This window comes from Protomyctophum bolini (genome assembly GCF_963924005.1).
Source record: "Protomyctophum bolini genome assembly, chromosome: 12".
Taxonomy (NCBI): domain Eukaryota; kingdom Metazoa; phylum Chordata; class Actinopteri; order Myctophiformes; family Myctophidae; genus Protomyctophum; species Protomyctophum bolini.
The window spans coordinates 32816548-32839019 of record NC_137873.1 but is presented as its reverse complement, the minus strand read 5'-3'; the positions used below and the strand labels follow the sequence as shown (position 1 = coordinate 32839019).

The 22472-nt window shown below is 40.9% G+C and overlaps 2 protein-coding genes across 3 annotated transcripts; one reads left to right on the top strand and one right to left on the bottom strand.

Moving 5' to 3' along the window:
* Window positions 1–2802: 2802 nt before the first annotated feature.
* On the bottom strand, window positions 2803–9514 carry stk25b (serine/threonine kinase 25b). The gene is made up of 11 exons (XM_080777476.1): window positions 9106–9514; window positions 7758–7988; window positions 7484–7540; window positions 7159–7267; window positions 5886–6043; window positions 5381–5566; window positions 4797–4942; window positions 3956–4061; window positions 3725–3799; window positions 3137–3273; window positions 2803–2861 (listed from the first exon to the last, which is right to left on the bottom strand). The coding sequence occupies exons 1-11, from the start codon at window positions 9133–9135 to the stop codon at window positions 2822–2824; spliced, it is 1275 nt and encodes a 424-aa protein (XP_080633602.1). The 5' UTR covers window positions 9136–9514; the 3' UTR covers window positions 2803–2821.
* Window positions 9515–11525: 2011 nt separating this feature from the next.
* LOC308324948 (bcl-2-related ovarian killer protein homolog B-like) lies at window positions 11526–22427 on the top strand. Of its 2 annotated transcripts, none has more exons than XM_080777298.1 (5): window positions 11526–11731; window positions 12378–12735; window positions 13893–14021; window positions 19682–19845; window positions 20622–22427. In XM_080777298.1, exons 2-5 carry the CDS (start codon window positions 12507–12509, stop codon window positions 20745–20747), a joined length of 648 nt encoding a protein of 215 aa, XP_080633424.1. In that variant the 5' UTR covers window positions 11526–11731; window positions 12378–12506; the 3' UTR covers window positions 20748–22427. The 2 variants fall into 2 exon arrangements, with proteins under 2 accessions (XP_080633424.1, XP_080633425.1); XM_080777299.1 differs by having other exon boundaries at window positions 12356–12735.
* The last annotated feature ends 45 nt before the right edge of the window (window positions 22428–22472 follow it).

The window sequence follows — 22472 nt, the reverse complement described above, 5'->3', positions numbered from 1 at the left end:
GTATAGACCCCTGGTACTCCAGTCCAGTCAATGGAGTATGTAGGGTGTAAGTGGTTACAATGTATTGTCACGCTCTGCCACTCAACGGAGATTAAGATGTCTGTCAGTCTAGTAGCAGTGTGCCAAACGTAACCACAGATCAGCTGACGCCTGCTGCTCTACTAGCAGCAAGAGAAAGCATAGGCTTAGCAAGTGAGGTGAAGCATGGGTGAGATAATTTGGCATAAACAAACTGTACCGTCACCAGGGTTCTGTAATACAAAGAACAAAATAATTAGACCACATGTAATGATGCTAAGTATAATACCTCTGTCAGAAACCACCCAACTCGAATGTAAATTTCAGGAAATGAAAAATACACATTTTACTGGAAATGAAGAAAACCTTATTTTTAAACAAAGCAATACTGCCTCAAAGGTGGTATTGTGACTTTATATATCAATTACTTGCATGAGAGGGAGAGGTGGTGGAGATGTTTTAGCAGACAGTTGTTTTTTTAACCAACACAGACCTAATAGCGGATTAGAGTGAAAATCAACCGATAATCACCAGGAGGTTACTTATCAAGCCGATCTTATCAATCTACCGCACATGCTGGGAGCCTGAGAACGACAAGCCACCTCATACCCTAACACCTAAGCACGTAGTAGCAGTCACTTCCTGTGTTTCCTAATCGCAGCCAGTAGGCTCCCCAGACTCTATGCCAGGGATACTCAAATAGATTTACCTGTGGGCCACATTACAAAAATGGCAAGGGTCCAGGGGCCAGTAGATAAAATTACGACATTAATGATACTTGATAACTTCTCTCTTTCAATTGCTTTATTTTCGCAAAATGTATCAAAATACAATGTGCATGCACACAATATGTAAATATTGTGCATAAACACAAAGAGCTGTTTCCATAACTGCACAAATTATTGCACATAACATGAGTAGCTGTTATAATAACATAATAACATAACATGAGTAGCTCTTTGCCTGCCTGCCTGTCTGTCCATGAGTAGTTATTTGTCTGTCAATGAGTAGCTGTCTTACTGTCTGCCTGTCTATGAGTAGCTGTCTGCCTGCCTGTCTATGAGTAGCTGTCTGTCTGCCTGCCTGTCCAATTGTCCATGAGTAGCTGTCTGTCTGCCTGTCTGAGTAGCTGTCTGCCTAATTGTCCATGAGTAGCTGTCTGTCTGCCTGTCTATGAGTAGCTGTCTGCCTGCCTGCCTAATTGTCCATGAGTAGCTGTCTGTCTGCCTGTCTATGAGTAGCTGTCTGCCTTCCTGCCTGTCCAATTGTCCATGAGTAGCTGTCTGTCTGTCTATGAGTAGCTGTCTGCCTGCCTGCCCAATTGTCTATGAGTAGCTGTCTGCCTGTCTATGAGTAGCTGTCTGACTGCCTGCCTGTCCAATTCTCCATGAGGCTCTGTCTGTCTGCCTGTCTATGAGTAGCTGTCTGCCTGCCTGCCAGCCAGCAAGTTGGTTAACAGAAAAATTGTTATGGCTGAGTAAAATAAAATACAATAAACACAATTTGCCTGAAAATAGATTACCCAGCTATGACCTTTTTCATGAAAAAAAATGAGTAGTGATATGGCTGACTGAGTAAAATAAAACAATCTACCTGAAAATAGATAGCTATAAGTGAAGAGCAATTTCTGCAATTTTCATTTCCACCATTTCCGCAATTACCATTTCCGCAATTTCCATTTCCACCATTTCCATTTCCAACTATTAATGGCAGCTGGGTTTCATCATTCAAATAAAATAGAATTCTGTCCGTTTAGCTATAAAATTATGTCAGGGAATAGGGATACACAGTATATGTCTTTCATTTGCATTGCATCCCCCCCCCCCCCAAGCTTTTATTTTCGTTCGAGTAATAGTACAACTCTAATAGTATTACTTATAAGGTAATTAAAGATAACTTCATTCAGATTTATTTATTTTTATTTCATTTTCCAGATTTCTTTTTTTTAGATTTTCATTGGTGGGCCAGTCATAATGGCCCCGCGGGCCTGATGTGGCCCGCGGGCCTGAGGTTGAGTATCACTGCTCTATGCAGTAGGTCGATAAGATCGTCCTCATAAGTAACCTACTGGTGATTATCGGTTGATGTGGACATAAGGGTGTTCAATAGCACTTATTTCTGAAAAAGTCAAACAAAAAATGGGAGTTAGGTGGGTCCGGGTTCAGGGTACGAATTATTTTTCCTGCTGATTTCCAATGTTTACAGACATTCAGAATAACGAAAAACAAGCCTGTCTCATTTTAGGTTTAAAAATATATATTATTTTGAAGAGAAAAACAAATTATACGTTAGTACTCTGACCTAGGTGGTTTACTCCCGACAGCAACGACATCATATGAAGTGTAACATCACTGCAAATCTGAGCAACAGCGTTGTGTGAAGTACTGTATCAACCAGCTAGGCTGAAGTCACTCTGGCCACTTTTCTAGATTCTTGCATGTATGTAATGCAATGTAATCTTGTCTTCATAAATGGCCATCAGGCATTCACACTACCAACAAAAACACGCCAAACAAAATGTTACCTTTTTTATACTTTATTATAGGATTTTTTCCCCTCCTTCTCAACCTAACTGTTATACACAGCGCTCTCAATGTCATGGCTTTTTTTGTCTTAAATACTCTCTCCATTCTATAAAGAAAAACTGTAAAAATATTTACTTATAACTAATTAAAAGATCTCTTAAGGGAACAGGACAGAGGAATCAAAGAGGGTATTTGTCTGTGGTCCTTATGTTATTCCTTGGGCAGTTCTTGGGGGTCCATAAAGACGGGTGAGGGGGGGTTACATCCAGCTGGGGGTTTCACCGCGAGGAAGGGGTGGTGTTACCGTTTAAAGAATACCTGGAGGGACAAAGAAAAAGTAGAGTTAGAAAGACTACAACATCAACACTTAATCTCTCCACATAAAACACCTAGATCTTCTATTTTCCGCCTATAATAACAGGGCAGGTTGAAAATGGTCTGTCAGTGGGTATTGCACGCACGCACACATACACACAAATGAATGAAACAAGAGCTGGCGACTAAAATCTGCATTGAATCCTACATTGGTAACTTGACATATATACTGTCAAACAGTGACGATATATACTACTATATCACAGTTAAATGTTAACCTGCGCACTCTCTCCATCATGTGTGTGACCAAGCGGTCAGAGATGCCAGGACAGGACTCCTCAGCAAGGTTAAAGGCGTTCTCCAGTTCCTCAATGGCTCCTACACCGCCACCATTCGCTCGTCGCTTCTCCTTCAGCTGAACAAATAGTATATTTACATTAAATACTTCATAGGCATACAACATAATACAACATGGGTGGTTACAGCCACTGTTCTCGTCACATGGTGCCAGGTTTGGTGACCCTCGCAACCGAGTTTCCTCAGCTAGCAAGCCGGACTTACTGTACACATGATGCTAGTTGATTTCTTCTATTTCTACTAATCAGCTGGACAAAAGCAGTCTTGTATTAAAGGGAATAAAGGAGCAAAGATAAACTTTAGTAGTAGGATGCTTTCTGCTAATTAGACATTGCTGATGAAGTAGACTTTTATTTTCTCTAAACTAACAGGCATGGGTATATTGCTAGAATATATATACAGTATATCCTATAGCAATCTAATTTAGGACAGAAACACAAAATGGTATTCCTTTGTTCTAGGAACTTCATACAGTACAAATACAGTAATTGACTGTAAATGTGGCGTACCTCTCTGAAGATGGGCGTGACCAAGGCAGACAAACATTGTGACTTCGGTTGCCTTGGTTTCACCAAATCCGCTGACTGGAAACAACATTAGAAGGGTATTAGATTTGTTAATACAGAATCTCTGAGACTGTACAAATGTATGGGTCCATTTGATGACATAGGTATGTACAGTACCAGAGCTTAATGGATTGTGTACAGAGCATGCATGTGTAAGTGTGCACGTGCACATACATCGGAATCTGTGTGTGTGTATCCCTGCTGCAAATGGTGCAGGGTTGTGGGTCGAACTGTGGGGAAGGTCCATATGGGGCACTGGGGGTCATCACCATCAGCATCCCTAAAACAAGAGAGAAGCCTGTATCATGTGTGGAATAACACATTTAAGGGGAATGCTTATGTAGAAAACAGGTACCTATATGTGTGTGTGTGTGTGTGTGTGTGTGTGTGTGTGTGTGTGTGTGTGTGTGTGTGTGTGTGTATTGTGCTTCAGTCACAACATAACTTGGCAATGAGAATACGATGAACAACAGAAAGCAAGTAAAACAGCAAATTCCAGTAACAGCACTTTAACTGCCCTACCATAGTTAAAGCATTAGATGATTTGTATACGTATGTGCACGTTCCTCGCTGTATTATTGACTTGGCATTCAGATAAGCTCTGAAACAAACAACAACAACCACATACCAGCCTTTAGCTGCATATATAGGGCCTACAGTATTAGAGGTATGTGCTGGTAAGCTGATGATCCCGATAATTTGTGCCGTTAGTGGTACAGACCAATCTAAAACAGTATGACCGAAACAAAAGTTGAAAACTCTCGCCATAAATCACTTTCAACCTGGCCCTATTTTGGGCATGTTAATATATAAACAAATAGCATATTTACAAGCCCACTATGTGTCGCACGACTCGCACCCTGGTTTCGTTGTGAGCTTGTAGATTTACGATTTGTCGTACAATTAAGTACTGTATATAGAGCTTAAGTGGCTAACATTGTTTGACATGTTTGAATTAAACGTTTTCACTGGAAGTCTGTGGGAGATGTAGAGCGGTGCACTGGGGACTACTTGCATGTCTGAGTCGTCTGAGCTGGACTCGTCTCCATGGCCCTCTGACTTCCAGCGCCGGTAGCGGTCGATGAGCTCTGATAGGTAGGCTGTCTTCTTGGTGTAGCGTGTGATGAACTTGTGCTTTACCAACTCCTTGGCCGTCGGCCTCTGCGTGAAGAGAAGGAGAGCAGACAGACAAAAGTTATTTTTTTGCACTGAGCCTTTTTGCTCAGGGCATTGGGCTAAGTCCGAACATTAGAGACAATACAATGCAAACCACACTTCCTATAGAGGGTATGCGCATGCTTAAAGTGAATGGCACATCGAGTGGCAAAGTAACATGCAAAGTGAGTTTAACATTGTTTCATGCAATCAGAAAGGACTTTTCTGTGTGGATGTATGGTCTGTCAAGGCCAGAAATGTCTGGGTTTCTGAAAAAAGGTTCTGAGACATTAGAAGTTCTGAATGACGTAAATCTGTAGTTATATCGCCTCCCTTTCCGAAAACCTCCGAAGGAGCATGTATTGTGCTCAACACTTCCATCCATAGTACCTTTGAGATGGTACCAGATGGATGCCTAAAAAAAGTGATACTTGACGGACTCACAAAGCGGGGGTCTTTATTGAGACAGGCCTCCACAAAGTCTTTGAAAGGTTTGCTGTAGGAGCCCTCCAGAGTGGGAGGGGTGTTCTTAGGGATGAGGAACAAAACCCGCATGGGATGCAGGTCTGAATTGGGCGGCTCCCCTTTGGCCAGTTCAATGGCAGTGATTCCCAAGGACCAGATATCTGCCTGATGGGGGGAGGGGGAGAGAGAGAGAGAGAGAGAGATATTGATTTTTATTTATGCCAATAAATGATTTCAAGAACTACTGTGTCATTGTCCATTTGTAATTACTATAAGGGTTGGGGACGGGGGCTAAGCTAAATTTAGATTTTTATTCAGGAGGAATATTTTAACAAAATAAAACGTATCTTTTACCAAATGAACAACACTGAACCTTCCAAGCACGTTTATAATAGACCCGAATATTGAAGCAGACAAGACTGCAACTGAACTGAAGTCAAATAAACAAGTTATCTGTGGTTTAATGCGTCGACTCTGGTCTCACCTTGAAGTCATACGCCGACTGTTTGATGACCTCTGGAGCCATCCAGAAGGGCGTGCCCACAAATGTGTTTCTCTTTATCTGAGTGTCTGTCAGCTGACCGGCCACACCAAAGTCTGCCAGCTTCACGTCTCCCTGCTCTGACAGTAGCACATTGGCAGCTGGAAGGTAGGGTAGAAAGAAATAAAGAGGTAAAGAAAGAAAGACGTAAGTGCTAACGGCCAAGGCACGTCAGCAAGACAACTGAAAGCAAGCATTCAGTCTATATTATTAATGTTAACAATTTATCGTTCTAGAATGGCTGTCCATTATAAATGACTAATATTCCGCCTAGGGATGGGATAATAATCGTTATCATTTCTTGAAAAAACAAAGACTTTTGTACTTGTGTACAAAAGTACTCGTCCGCAGTCTACTATACATCAAATCTCTTCGTCAAAAATAACATTAGCCAAAAATAGATCTACAAGCTCAGCTTTATTTTTTGGCTAATGTTCCCCTAAGAATATGAATACTGGGATGCAAGTGGTTAACAAAAGTGTAATTTTAAAGGATGTTAAGTGTATTTTGACATTTCTGTCTATGAAAAACATCACACTAAACTGAGGGCCATACTGACTTCAATAAAGTGAGTGAACGGCCACACATTGTATGCAATTGAAGAAACACATAGTGCTGATTTATGTTAAAACTGCATGAATTTGGTAGAATGCTGTACTGTACTGTATCACTCTGGTGTACATAAAACAATCTAGGTCAATGCGATATCAACTTCTAAATCATGAGCCTATAAATGTATATACAGTATCTTATATGATATGCACCTCTCCATAGGTCACTGATAAGACGCATTGGCATTATGTTATAAATATGGACTCAAGGCACTGTTTCACTGTTACGTTAAAACATAAAACAGAGTACATACGGATGGAATATGGAATGCAGATGTACTCAAATGCTAAATATTTATTACTATAAATTGGAGTAGAGTTAAATTAATTTGTCTCAAAACCACTAACATATGGTAGCCTATTAGATTGTAGATTTTGTTTTGGGGGGGATATTTTATTTTTCTTTGAGGACTCAGAGGGCCGGATTTAGATGGTCTACGTATGTTGCCCAACCATGTGTGCACTAAAGCATGTTAGATGAGATATGATACATTATAATGCCAACCCTTTTAGCTGAAGAAAATACAACACAGTACTCGGGAAGTACCTGAATGAGTGCATCTATTCTCTCCAGGTGTTGCTTCTACATTATGGTAATACGTTACCTTTGATATCTCTGTGTATCTTCCTTTCGGAGTGCAAGTATTCCAGTCCCTTCAGTATTTCCCTCAGTATGGTGGCAATGTAAGTCTCTTCAAGAGGCCCTGGACGCAGCTGAGACAAACAGGAGTGGTTAGAATATGACCCAGATAAAAGAGAAACTGATGTTAGGATGGAGACAGAAAAGTTAGTCATTAGTCATCTATGACAGATCTATATGACATATGGCTTCAAATTTGGTCTAGATTTCAGTCCGATCAGAGCCCCATTGACTTTAACTATTAAGATTATAAAGACAGACAGAACGACACTAAATTAATATTGACCTACCAGATCTAGAGCAGAACCTCCTCCTAAATACTCCATGATAATCCATAACTTGGTCCCCTGAGAAAATAGAAAAGCAAGTTACTAGACAAAAAAATACAGATCTGAGAGTCAAACCAGTTTTACATAGGCATGCATGACAAGCACATTCACTATGACATTAGTAATGTATGCGTGTCACACATTATCAGTTTTATTTGACAGTGGGTCTTTCCTCATTATTCAGCTATGATCGATAGTTCCATCTCTGTGTGTGTGTAGGTAGATCTTTCCTCACCTTCAGGTATGATCCGTAGTACTTTGTGACAAAGGGACTGTCACACTGGCTCAACACTGTGATCTCCTGTTGAATGTCCTCAATCTCATCCTCGGCCTCCTCCAGGTCTATGATTTTAATGGCCACCACCTCTTTAGTGCGATTGTTGATGCCTTTGTAGACCTCGCCGAAGGAGCCCTTCCCAATACGCTCCTGCTTGGTGAAGTACTCCTCCGGGTCCAGCCGGGAATTCTGGGCCGCCGGCGAAAAGAGGGACAGTGGCATTATGAGTGCAGTGCAGTGCATTATGTTTTGTTTGAGTAGTGTAGTGTGTTGTCACTGTGTGTGTGTGTGTGTGTGTGTGTGTGTGTGTGTGTGTGTGTTAAGCCCTAACCACACCAAAAGGATCACCATGCAACTCCTTGGGTCCAAACGGTTGCAAGGAGTTAACGCTAAAACCGCCTAGACCCATTGGTGTGGTTTGGCCATTGAATTCCATCACTAGGGTCAATGTGGGTCAACGTGCAACAAGACATATCACACCGCAGGGACAACGCTAAAACCGTCTTGACCCTTTGGTGTGGTTAGGGCTTTAGCCCAAGTGGAATGAATGTGATGAAAGCGAAAAAAGATAATTTCCCATCAGTGGTATTGTCAAGTTGTCACAGGTCATCCACCTGGATCTGTGTCGTAACCATAGACTGTAAAAAGGTCGTAACGCGTTAGTCATTGGACTCTGATCACAGCCTGGTCCATGGGAAAGTTCAATACTGTATATCTTTTATACTTCAATAAACTAATCCAATGCTCATAATAAAAAGGAAAACGGGTGACTAGTTTATCTTTATCTGCTACCAGTACTGACACTTTCATACTCACAGCACAATTAGTTCACTACTCTGACACTGTGCCAATATATAATTTAAGATGCACGACATTTCTAAATTGAGTGGTAACAGTGTTTCCACTCTGGGTAACAAGCATACTTATTATATGGGGTTAACAATTAACTGTTCTGGAATAACAATTACCATTTTTAAATGCACAATTATTGGAAAATTAATGCTGCAGACAATCTGAAATTATGAGATCACATTTGTCATAATATCCAATCACACCATTGTTGTTGACTAGAGGAAGATTAAACTGAATGGATCTGGGGATGGGCGTGTACCAAATCTGATCACTAGCGTCGCCAATCTCTGGATGGTGATGATGTGATCTAATGATTCCATGATGCCACCCACGCCCACAGACCCACACACACGTATTCATTGAAAGCCTTGCATGATCCATGGGGATTCGTCTTGTCTGGGAAATGAGGGAGGTGACAGGTCCCGATCTCATGCCGAATGTAACATTACTGTACCTGGTTTTGCATGTCTCGAAGGTGCGCCATCCCCTCGGCGGGTTTGACAGGAAAGGGGCAGTCGCCCCCTCTCCGCCTGTGTTATGAGGTTTAAAGTCTTTAAATTCTTCTTTTTCCGCCCTCCTCCTCTTCCCCAACTCCCCCAGTAGCTGTCTAGGAAGCTAGGTGGCTAGCCAGCAAGCTAGTGAGATATAGATAAACACCCAGGCTTTTGGCTTCAACAGGGATGTCACTCCGCGTAGTGTTTTCGGCCTCGAAGTCCCCCAACAGCGGCCTCAGCAGCCCGACAGGAACGCCAGCTATGTGTCGTGGGACTCCATGTATATGAGCCGCGATAAGCAGAGGGGAGAAATGTCAATATTTAATTCATATCAAGGAGCGATCGCTCCGTCTGTTCTTCATTTGTGGCTTCAGGAGGACAAAATAATGGCCCAGACACACTGGGCGCCTGCGCAATGAGGCATTTGCGAGACTAGGTTTGTGGGAGTTGTATTTCCTTTGTACAGGTTGGTTACATGATGATAGTCTCAACTCTTTACTAGCTCCGTCAATTAGCTGTCGGTTAATATGTGGTGTTTTCAGGACATGGGTATCCTGGCTGTTCTTTCATTTTACGCTAGAAAGAATGTGGAAAAAAACAACACCGCATAGTTCTTCTTTAGCCTAAGATTTAGAGTAGACTCTCGTAGATGTATTTGATCGATTTTGACATCCCCGTTTGTGGTCACGTGTTTGTTGGACAGACAGACACCGTAGAGCCCTTTCAAGTGTACACATGCAAAATATAAAGGTAGCTTACCCTTTTGCCCCGAATGTTAAAGAGGCTGTCGGCGTGCTTGTGCAATGTATTAGTCCGTAATTTTAATAAGAAGTGTTTAATTCGGTTTGTGGCCGATAATGTCGGAGGTTCGCAATGGCCATAGATGGCGGTAGTGAGGGGGCGCCTCCGACGAAAGCTGTTATTGCGCTCAATGTAAACAGGAAGTAAATGAGGGGGTAATGGCGCTCGGTCACAAACGGGACTTATTTATTGAATACGACGGACTAGGCGACTAGTACATTACATAGGCACGCCGGCAGCCTGTGTAACATTTGGGGTAAGAGGGTAAGTACCTTTTATAATTTGCATTTGTACATGTTCGCAGTTGCAGGGGCTCAGCGGGGTCTGTCCAACACCACAGGGGGAAGTGGACTTGGAGTCTTGGACTCGAGTGAAAATGTCATCGATCAAACAAACACATTAGGCTAGTTCTTAGAGGCCGAGTCAAATATCGGTACGCACGCACAATGCAATTTGCAATCAACTGATGTTCTACCAGTACACCAAAGCTCGCCATGCTTATCGTTTGGTTTGAAGGAAAATAAAGTGTTCCCGCCCAGTTTCGAACTGTGGACCTTTCGCGTGTTAGGCGAACGTGATAACCACTACACTACTGGAACCGGCAGCCCTTTCCACGAACACATGACAAAATAAACGGAATCGTTACTTGCCAATCATCCCAATCCCACCACATGCATGTCACACAACGCACATTATGAGATTAAAAGGTGCCATTAGATTTGTAATGATACCCCTGAAACATGACTGTCATTAGTGTAATATCATTCAAGATGATATTGGCATGAAAGTAGCTCTGGTTCATAGCCTTACTGCTCTTGCTGCCGTTGCATTATTTAAGGCATTAGAGCAGGGGTGCCCAAAAGGTAGATCACAAAGGCTGTGCAGGTAGATCACATGACATGGCCCTCAAAAAGGTATAATTACAATTATAAAAAGCATATATTAATCATCAAAATTCACAAAACGCCTCTTTTTGGCATCTGTCATTAATAGGTGACTTGATTGATTGACAACAGGGCCTGCGTCAAGGTGAAATGCTTTGTGTTCAAGAGTCAGTAGAATTACAAAGAACCCAAAAACTCACCCAGAATCGGATGAAGACTTTCCCCCGACTATTTCCCATTGTTTGTCTTATACGCAACGCCAGTGCCGCTATTAGCCGCCTCAGGTACATTTTTGGGGTTGTGGGTAGAACATGTTGAGCTTGCCATTTTTAAAGTAGTTCTCAAGTCAAAAAAGTGTGGGCACCCCTGCATTAGAGCAATGGACCAGCATGAAAGCAACAGGTGAGTCGGGGACTGCGGGACATAATAATAATAATGATCTATGTTTTTCAAAACCATATTCAGTTTACGAATACATAATGTAAAACAATTATTTTATTTTATATTTCGAAAGAGGCCAGCTGTACTGTTGTAGAGCTTGATTGTGGAAGGCCAGAGCGCCACCTAGTGGTCTTCTGCTGGTTCCATATTGATAATGATCAGGAAGGTGGAGCAACAGGAAGGCGTTCCGTGTCTTCAGATCGAAACTCATTATCCCCATGATTATCCCACGCGTTTGCTTTACCAAGGTAACAGAGAGGACCACGACACGTTTCTCTCTGTGGAATGCGACACTCCTAACTTTGATCGAATGGGATAAAATTGTCTGAATGTAGTGTATGAGTGCATTTCCCAATTCCCATTCGCGCGGACAGTTTGTTGTGGGACCGAGTTGGATTGTCTTCTCTTAAATCATTAATATCGGAAGAGTGGACGTTTGAATTCTGACAAAATGTGCAAGGTAAGTGCGACTTGTCCTTCCCATTGACCCGTAGCATAAATGTATAGTTATCTTGTGAATGATGCTCTTTCTCATATTTCATACACTGTAGTCTACGCTGTTACATATTGCTGCACAAGAGCAAGATCATCCAACACTTTGATGATTATTTATGTAATATGTACTTAATGTTGTTTGCATAATCGAAATCTGTTGCATTATCTTGTTGTTAACAACAGCATGTGAGTCTGAGTCACTATAACGCCTATAACGCCCCCAGCATTGTTCTTATATAAGTTTCAGTTCTGGTTTGGCTTTACTGTCCTTTCCTTGCCACCCACTCACCTTTGTTTTGGGGGGGGGGGACCTGTGGTAGCTGCAGGTGTGAGAATATTCTATTCTATGCAATAAGTATGTTTATATTTACATATAACATGACATTGAATTAACCCTTTCATTTATTTATTTGTACATATTTAGTGTTTGTTAAACATGTGTAGCCTATTTATGCATTCATCCTTTAGGAAATGAAAACTTTCAGTAACATACGAAATATGTGTGCACTGTGCATAGTGAACAAAATGTAATTTAACATTTGTCTTGTGTGTAACACCGTTTCCTTCTCTCTGTTTACAAAATGAAGAGTTTCTATTCCTCTTCCTTGCAGTCAGGAGACTGTCATCGCCGGTGTTGACGCTCATCCTACTGAGAGTAGGAGGGGTACTGTTCAGAGGTGGCCAGGACTTCCCTGGCCCAGACCCAACACCCACCACCACCCACCCACCCAGTAGGACCAATGGATGTGTTCCGGAGGTCTTCAGAGTTTGCCGCAGACGTCCTGGACGTATTTGACCGCTCTGTGACTGAGAAGGAACTGGTTTCCCAGTCAAAAGTGCTGTGTAGAGACTACATCCACTCCAGGCTGACTCAGAACGGGTTAGGCTGGTGCAAAACTGAACTGCACCTTGGCCTTCCTGCCTCGAACGCAGCAGTCGCTGAGTTGTCAGGGGTGCTACTCTGTCTTGGTAAGTTTACAAATCCAGGATTGGATTGACACAATCAGTCTAGAGGCGAGGGAGGGTCGATATAGAACAAATGGCGTCTGTTCCTGGGTGTCCGTTAAAACTCCAAAAGACAGGCGGGTTGACATTTGAAGAACACAACACTGTATTCTTTTGTTGTTCTGGAAATTCAAAAAATTCACTCCTCAAACATGACCTTAAGTTATTGTTTGGGGTGAGGTGGATCTATACTGAATGTTTTACACCTGCCTATCCATGATTTATTTGCCATATAGTTGTCCCTCATGTTTGTCTTGGAGGGCTCAAGTAAGATGAAGTTGTCCCTGGCCTGCATTTACTGTTCCTTTATGTAACCTTTGGGGAGAGTGCAGTGACTAAGCAATGTAACCATACTTTGTTCCTTTAAAAAGAAAGAAAAATAACACACACACACACACACACACACACCACATAAAACATTACATTTATGACTTGATTTAAACACTCAATTTCTGTTGACAAAATTGCCGTAGATGTCCTAGGTAGATGTCCTAGGTCCATTTTGAGAAATCTTGACAAGAATGGTTACATTTCATTTACACGCTACTTTACAAGTGAACTGTGGCAAGTATTCGAGTACTCTACACAGTGAAATCCTTTCTTCTGTGAACTTGCTGTCTGTATCTCATTACTGGGCACAAGCTATCTTCCATGTCGGTGTGTAAAATAAAAGCAGAGGATTATGAGAAGGTTTCTAGTCATTACACCTGGGATCTTGTTTAAAGAGGGTTTGACCTAAACAGTTGATTGACCTAGAGTCTAGGTCAATCAACTGTCTAGGACCTAGACAGTTGATTGACCTAGACTCTAGGTCATAGACAGTAGATTTGAGTGGCAAATACAGGCTGAAGCTGTGTGCGTGTGTGCACTGTGCACGTGCGTGCTTGCGCTACATTGAGCAAGGGGGAAGAATCTACCTGAGTATTGTGTGACTTCCATTGTAGGAGGAGTACCATAAATCTGTATGCAAAGTTGCTTTTAGTAAATGTAAAAAATAAAATTGAAAACATTGTTTGGGGTAACATACCCCGACATGACTTGCCTAGCAAGTCTAAAGCCATTTTTTAGGTTTGTCCTTTCTGCATTAACGTTTTTTGAATATTCTCCCAACTGTTACCTAGGTGACGAGCTGGAGTCCATTCGGCCGAGTTTGTACAGGAACGTGGCACGACAGCTCAACATTTCTGTCGCTATGGAGAGCATGGTGTCGGATGCCTTCATTGCTGTGGCAACAGAAATCTTCTCCACAGGTATGGCAGCTGTTGTAAACACACACAAACACACCCAGCGAAGGAACAGAATTATGACAAAGTCTCAGACATGGCCATCACACTGATGAATGGTGGCGCAAGTCGGTGACGATCGCAGCGTCAGTGATTCTGTTTGCACAGGGTTTGCGTCAGAGTTTCTCCTTCAGACCTATGTGCCGTGGGCTAATATTATCGGCGAAAACAATATTGGCGTGCCGTGGGGCATGCTTCTTCAAAAAAGCACTGTGGGTGTGATTCAAACAGATGAGCTGTTGATCTTGTATAAGAGGGAATCCTTCTTCTGAAAGACGAAGCCTGGCTCTTTGTTCAATGCGTGGCTTATAAACGTAATTTATGGAGCACGTATCAAAACAAAGTTACAAAGTGCTTTGCATAATACTGAAGAAATTAATGACATGGTGCTTAGATGCACCCACTTATAGCTTGACCAGATTGCATCAATTACTTGGCAGTAGTTTTGAGGGTTATCCAAGTTTGTGGTTGCACTTGCACTAAAATACAAGCATTCAAATTTCTTGGGTTCATATGATTATAATGACATTATCTTTTGATTTTGAAAAAAATATATGTATATTGTGTGTTGCATATTTATGGTCTTAACATCATCAGTCAAATTACTTCTTATTGTGTGATGGCCAATTTACAATTTAGGCATTTAGCAGACGCTCTTAATCCAGAGCGATTTACAGTAAGCAAGAACAAAACATGGTGATACATCAAACTAACGGGCCTAACAGTCGAATATCTATATAATGAAACTATGCGTATACACTATAGAATGCTATGTCTACATAAAATGCTATCCAAGTTACATAAATTGAGCCTTTGCAACATACGCCAGTAAGAAAGTCGTCGAGGCTAGGGCAAGTGCTACGGGCTAAGATGGAGTCTGAAGAGGTGGGTTTTCAGACTACAGCAGAAGTTTGGGAGTGATTCTGCAGCTCTGTTTGCAATGAGAAGTGCATTCCATAGTTTTGGAGCCAGAAAGGAGTTTGGGACGTGTGGAGCGTTGTCCCAGCATTTTTAGTGAATGTACTTCCAGTGTAATGTACTCTTCATACAGTAGAATAATGAGAAGAGAAATGACTGCATATTAGGTCAGGTTGTCTGTCTGATCCTCATTGAAAGAATGAGTTTAGTTTATCGTGAATATCCAGTTCGGTGCAACTTGCAAGTCCTCTTTTGCAACCGACCGATGAGAGAGTACAATTACAACAAATGAGTTCAACTTAACAAAGACTATCAAAGACCATCATGCGATGAACATAGTAATATTTATTGAAATTAATACAGATGGTATTGATATGAATACTCAGATATTTGTCATGGCTGAGTAAACACTTGGGCGTGGGCCCCATATTGCAGGAGGAGAATAATATCAGGTTTTTCCCAATTAGAACAGATAGCACAAGTGAGACAGAGATAGTGGAGGACTCCTTTTAAACAGTTATGGTCAATGAGCTGAACAGATCGGATTGGAGCAGGGCCAAATGAGGCGATTGAGTTGCTAGGTGAGGAATGTTAGGAATCACAGCTTGCTCATGTCTCTCAGTTGAATTGTAGGCAGGGTTTTGTCGTCAGAATACAGAACAATGACCTTTCGTTGGTTTCGGTTGGTTTCCGCTGACGTTTGGTGTGAGAATTTGTGTGAAATGTGAAATACATTAAGTGCTTTGGAGAAAGGCGCTATATACTGTTTTAAAAATGCAGTCCATCTCTAAGCCAACATTACATAGTAGAAGATTTTAAAAAAGCACTGTTTCTTTTTGTCTGAAGATACTGTTATTTGTAAAACAGTGTGATAGTTGAGATAGTGTTGTGATTAGCTCAGAATCCTGAGCTAATCCTGAGCTAATCACTTTGCACCCGCAGAAGACGGGTGCAAAGTGCAGACGTAAAATCTACTTTGATAGAAAATACTTGCACTGGATTCCAGAATTGTGTGTAGTTTGGAGATATGGCGGTAATTATTTAAAGTCTCAATCACTACCCTTTTTTGCAAAGGAATGTCATGGGCCCTTTTCCAAACACTAGGAAATCTGCTGAGCATGCCGTGTTAACAATGACTACTGTACAGCCCTCATTCAATTGTCTTTGCAATAAGAGAGGCGTGTCCTTATTTGGAGTAGATCTTTGTCATTTACTGTCTGTCTGACACAGAATGACCTTTGGAATTTCCGCACCAACTCCACTAGTGGGCTTTTTGACGTAACCAAGAGCCACATGAATAGCTGTATTCTATATGAGTTTTTATGATGGACTGGGTGTTCCTAACTTCCTGGTCTGCTTGCACATTCCTGTTAATTTAATGCAGAGAGTTAAGTTCACTCTCTGGGTTTTACTAAGAGAACAAGAAAAAAAACTTGTCACCATGCCTGGAAAGATCAAAAATAAACGGGACTCGTTTTTTAGAACTTTATAGGGTTCTGGCTCAATTTGTGACTGTTCTGACATCACAAAGGGGGGTAATTTTTAGAGCAGCCTGGGATTCCTTCTAAAGAATAACAACCACTTGATCTCACGGGACTCAACAGCTACAAAACTGTCTATAAATAGAACTGTATTCATCAGTGCTAGTTTTCCGTCCCGTTCAAATGTAGCATGTAGCATTACTGTGCTTTATGATCCATTATAGTGCCTCTTAAGTGCTTTGTAGTAACATTATAGGTAGGTAAGAGATTGGTTAAGTGTTAAATGGCTCTATTTTGATAGTACTCACTACCCATTGATAGTGTTTGTTTAGTGTATCCATATGTCTCCCGATTTTTTTTCCGGCATACTAATTTGATTCAAACAGGATAGAGTACTCGGTCAGGATACAGATTAAACATGTGCAATTGGAAGTGATGACAGAACGAAATGAACAGACAAAATTGGAATACAAAAAAAAAATGAAGATGATAAATGCATACTCTCTCTTGATTGGCTGACATTTTGTCACCTACCTGAAAAGGCATTTTCTTTTTATTAAAGCACTGGAGAGACAGTTGACAAATGATGATGATGACGACCTTTGACTCTGTCTAGTCTTAACTCACGTTATTAATTTTACACTCGGTGACAGGGAACCTTGTAGCGTGTGGAAGCTTCATACTAAGCCATATACACAGCTACAGCTTGGCACCTCCTCCTCATGCTGTGGGATGGCATCCCATTCCTCGACCAGGATTTGTTGCAAGTCATCCAACGTGGTTCTGTTGGTCACTCTAGCACAGGGGTGTTCAAAGTGCAGCCTGTGGGCCAAATGCGGCCCTGGGATGAGTTTTATACGGTCCCACCCAACAAGTTTTATAACCTGGGCATTTCCTCGAGTATAATTTGTCAGTGTTCCTTGTTCCTTGTAAAAAAAGATTACCTTGTCTGGTTACATTTGGTAATGTGACATAAGGCTGAGTTACACTTTTCGTTCACAGCACATATCTGACAAAAGGCCGTTGATATTAAATATTGATGATGATAGTTAAATAGAATCATTTAAATGTGATGCGGCAGTGTTTACTAAGTATGTCTGAACCATTCATGAACCTCAGTGTGCTTCCTACCTCTCGTGCTTTTTAATCCCTCCCTCCTTTCTCCTGCCTTATCCCAGACAATCTTGTATCTATTCCTGGTCTTGCTTCTCAGTAGGGAGTTACGTGACCTGGCTGCCTCTGGGGCTACAGTCAATAAGCTTTACCCAGAGTCTCATTAACCTCTACAGGACAAGCAAGAACGGGTTCAGCACTAGCAAGCAAAAATCAGGGTACAGATTGTCCCAAAGGAGGTTAATGCCATTAGGACCTGTATGTTGCATCATGGACAGTTATCCTTGCTGGCCTGGAAACAGTGCTCAGAAATGGTCATCCTGGTTTACCAGAACGGAACTCCTCATGAATGTAATCAATGTATACTTCATTTAAAATTGAATTGTCGCCTAAAATATCTCTTTTGTGACACAAAAATCAAATTTTTAGCACACTTGAATCTTATTTAAAAAATGGTGAAAATAACTAAATTGTATCTCTAGTAAAGAAAAACACAATTGAATTAAAGAAAATTTGTTTTGGGGGGGGGGGGGGGGGGGTCGGTCACCTAAAAAATATAACAAATCATGTCAAAAGATAAAGCTTAGATGGATAAAAGCATTTTGAAGTATTGTTCAAATTTTGACATTCTTCATGACAAAGACATGGCAACCATTGTTTTGCCCTGTTCAGTTTACTATGGTCATGTAATATGGGAAATGCATCTTATCAGCTACAATAATACAAATACCAGCTTGTTGAGTCAAATTGGGTGTTGACCAATTATTTCAGAACAAGGTCCATTGACCGGAATACATGCTGTACCTTGAGTATGCAGAAGGAGAAGCCGCCCCCTCTTTCCAGGAATCCACGCGTATCTCTTATCAAATCACAGTCTGAGGTGAAGGTGAAGTTTTTAAAACAAAAAGCTGAGTAGAGAAACCGTTATTGGAACATGCCATGACCTTGAATTCAAACTCGTACTTGTTTTTTAAGTGATTACAAGTCAGATAATGCTTACTTGACCAAACTCAGCCCTGGCATGTTCTGTGAACCTCCGTTAATAAATCTGCCATCAACAAATACTTCATCAGCATCAAGCATTGCTAATAATAGCATAAAATATGTCTAACAGTGACTACTCTTCATGCCAAATCTAGACACGATGAATCACTAACCATGGAGTTAGCGATGCGAATTAACGATTAATGCATTAATAGTTAATTGATACGTTTTGATAAGCTTATCGATCGATTAATCGGTTAGTTGATAAGCAGCATTTTTGTAAAATATCTGAGAATCTTAATTTCTCTAACATACAAATCTACATTTTGCTGATATACAGAAATAATACAAAAGGCATAATAGAGCATCGCAGTCCCGCCGCCCCCTTTCAGAACGGCGAGTGGCCCAGGAAATGATTCTCCATTAATTTTCTCCATAGGCTTTTCAAAATATTTATTTAAAGAAGGTTACAAATATCAAATAATTTATAAGAAGAAAAACAAAACAAATAGTGTTGTCTCCTGCCTTTATTTTCTTCTTTCTAATGATTTGACCGGCCCAAAATATTGTGTTCATTGTCATGATTTGTCACGATCCGAGTTGGCTTTGTCCGTGGCGTAACCGTCTTTAAATAAATACTTTTTGAAAAGCCTATGGAGAAAATTAATGGAGAATAATTTCCTGGGCCACTCACCGTTCTGAAAGGGGGCGGGACTGCGACACTCTATTATATTCCTTAATCAAATATTTATTTGATCATTGACGATACAGGGCCAGGCAATGGCATCTTTGTATGTGCGTTCCTCGGCCACAATGATAGAACCGCATCATTTTCAATTAATTACGATTAGTTATGAACTGTTAACGACTACCGACTAATTTCTTACCGGCGATTAACTTTTAACATCCCTACATGGAGTCCCTGGAGTCCCTACTTTGCGCATGCCATTATAGGCGAACATTTAAAAATATATGAGAAATCGTTGTGAGCATATACATTAGCTATTTTCAATATTGTGTGGAAATGTTTGAAAATAGTGCCACATGGTTAATAATGACACCTGCACCTCTGTTGACACCTGATATAACCCATAACCACCCCCAACTGATGGCAGTTGTTCCTGTTTGTAGGTATCACATGGGGGAAGATTGTGGCCATGTATGCAGTTGCCGGGGCTCTTGCAGTAGACTGTGTGAGAGATGGCCAGCCAGCCACAGTGCACACCGTGGTGGATAGCCTGGGCCAGTTTGTCCGTAAATTCCTGGTGTCCTGGCTGAAGCGACGTGGAGGATGGGTAAGAATAAGATCATAAAAAAACTAAACAATAAACCATCCAGCGTTCAGGGTCATTTGCAGGCAACATTTTGAGGAACTGTGGAACTATTTTAAAGAAATATGACTGATGTTTTAAATTGTACCTGGTTCCTCATAGCAATTCACATTGATTAAAACATTTGCCAATCTATCCATGAGTTTGTGTCTGAGGCCAGTCTTTTACCCCAGCATTAGAACTATTTTAAGAATGTATTATCATTGATCATTTTATTGTATTGTATCGTCAAAACCTATTTGGGCCATACTGTATATTGAATAAAATGCTCCTTCTTCCAGTTAGTCACACTCTTTAATCTCATACTCTAGCTAGATGTTTTGTCATCATTTGGAGTAGAGTCTGGTTCAGTTTCATAACCTGTTCCTTTGGGATTATAGAGTTGTTCTGTACATAGTTTTGTCCCTCCCTTGCCAACGCTCTTTGGATTGTCCTGTCACCATGGTAACTCCTACAACTCACAGGGAATTTCACCCCTGGAATTGCTTGTGAATACTGCCCTCTGCTGTCTAACATTTAAACTACACAATGTTCAGAGGCAGCACATATAATAAATGAATGTAATATTCAGATGGCGGGGATGTTCTGGGCTGAAGATCTGTCTAATTTATATTCAATGTAATCCACGTACACTGTAACTGCATTAGCAATGAAATGTTTAAATTGTATATATTGTTTTAATACCGGTACTTGACTGCATACCAATAAAATGTGAAATGTCTTTGTACTTTCTTTTCCAGGGAGAGATCACAAAATGTGTGGTGAAAAAGGAGTTTGTCCCTGAACACCACTGGCTGTCCTCTACCATGGAGTCCTTCAAGTACTTCCTAACAACAGTGTATGTCTATGTCATGAAAGAACCATGAACAAATGGACAGACCGCACAGGGACTATTAACAAGATGCTCACATCTCAGGCTCAAAGACAATGGAAAGGGTTGGGATGGGAGTGGCTCGACTGAGGCAACTGGTGAATGTCAACTTGTTGCTGGGTGGCCATCAATGATTGTTCCATCAGCATCAAGCTTGTTTCATATTGGTGTCAAATATGTCAATATCAGTGACTACTCTTCATCCAAAGTTTAGCCACAGAAACATGTATAAACATGTTTGACTTTGCATATGATTGACTTTTGTTTTTATTGGAGGTTTCTCTGTCACAGCAATGAAGTAGCACTCTTAACTGCTTAGATAAATGCTGTAAACAACTCCAGCGTTATTATTGTAATGCACTATGGGATTTAGCTTTCCAGTGGCTAAGAGTTTTCTGATAAAAAGAAGACTGATGGCGATCAGTTTGATTCTCAAGTCTCAACTATTTCAAGTAGAGATAAATGCCATATTTGAGTAATCTAATAGTGTGGTTGACTGTGGTCTTGGCCTGAACAGGCCCAGACAACATTCAGTTACATGCTTAATTTGCTTATGTAACAGAATGTTACTGGTAGGCACTTTGTGTTTAACATTTGCAGAGAGTGTCACTCCAACTGCTGAGCCTTGTTAGCCATCCCAACAAGGGTTAAGTATGTCATGTCTTATCACTTTATAATAATGGTTTATCTCGCTTGTCTAGGCGGAGGAATTTCAACTGCCATACAGCGATATGTTTCTGTGTCAACCTTCTACATAATGGGTCATGTTTGAGGTACATGGTTGAGATCTGCTATACAGTAAATATAGCTTCATTCCAAACATGAGTCAAAATATTGGAAGATAGCCCAACTTTAAGAAATATGTACATTTTGGTGCATCTCACTGCACGCTTGGTTTGTGGCCATTGCCCCAGTGTTGGTCAAACACTGCCATTCAGAGATTATGCATTTGGCCAAACACCCTGTTGGGTGAACGACTGTCAAACATTTCATGATTTTGCATATTTAAAGCTGTAAATAGGTTATTTATTATTTTAGTAATCAGAACCATTGTAGCCTACAGACAGAGCCACTACTCTGGGTCAAAACACCATGATTGAATGTATATGCCTGTTGGTTGGCACTTTCAGTGTTAAATTATATGTGAACCACATTTTTTAATCCCCCAAATAAACTTTTAACCGAATTCACTCAAAAGTTGAGTTCACCAAACAATGGTTTATTTCTTTATTCTGACCTGATTAAATATCCCACAACCTCTGTAGAGTGTAATATTATAAAGGCATTTTACTTAGGAGGGGGGGGGGAAGCTTATCTGATACAGACAGAGCTGTAATTCATATACGGTAATTTTGATGAGATGACAAGTTGAGAGAACACTATTGAAGCACAGCATAGTAACAGCTGACGCAGAGAATCAAGTACCGTTTGCCATGGCCTTGAAACATACAATCGGCAATGCATTGACTCACTCCACAGGTAGAACCGTAAGCATTCCATCTCACAATGCATAAATGTCTGTTTCATTAGTGCTTTATAAACTTTAAATCTAGAAGACTAAACACAACCACATCCAGTGCATATCTGGAATACATGTAAAAGCATGATTCATTCAGAAGATTGACGTAACAATTGAATGCTGTCCAGTTATAAGTACCGGTATGCAGCATTTGTTTTCCCCATAACTCAATAAAATGTGTGTAGAATGCATTACCTAAAC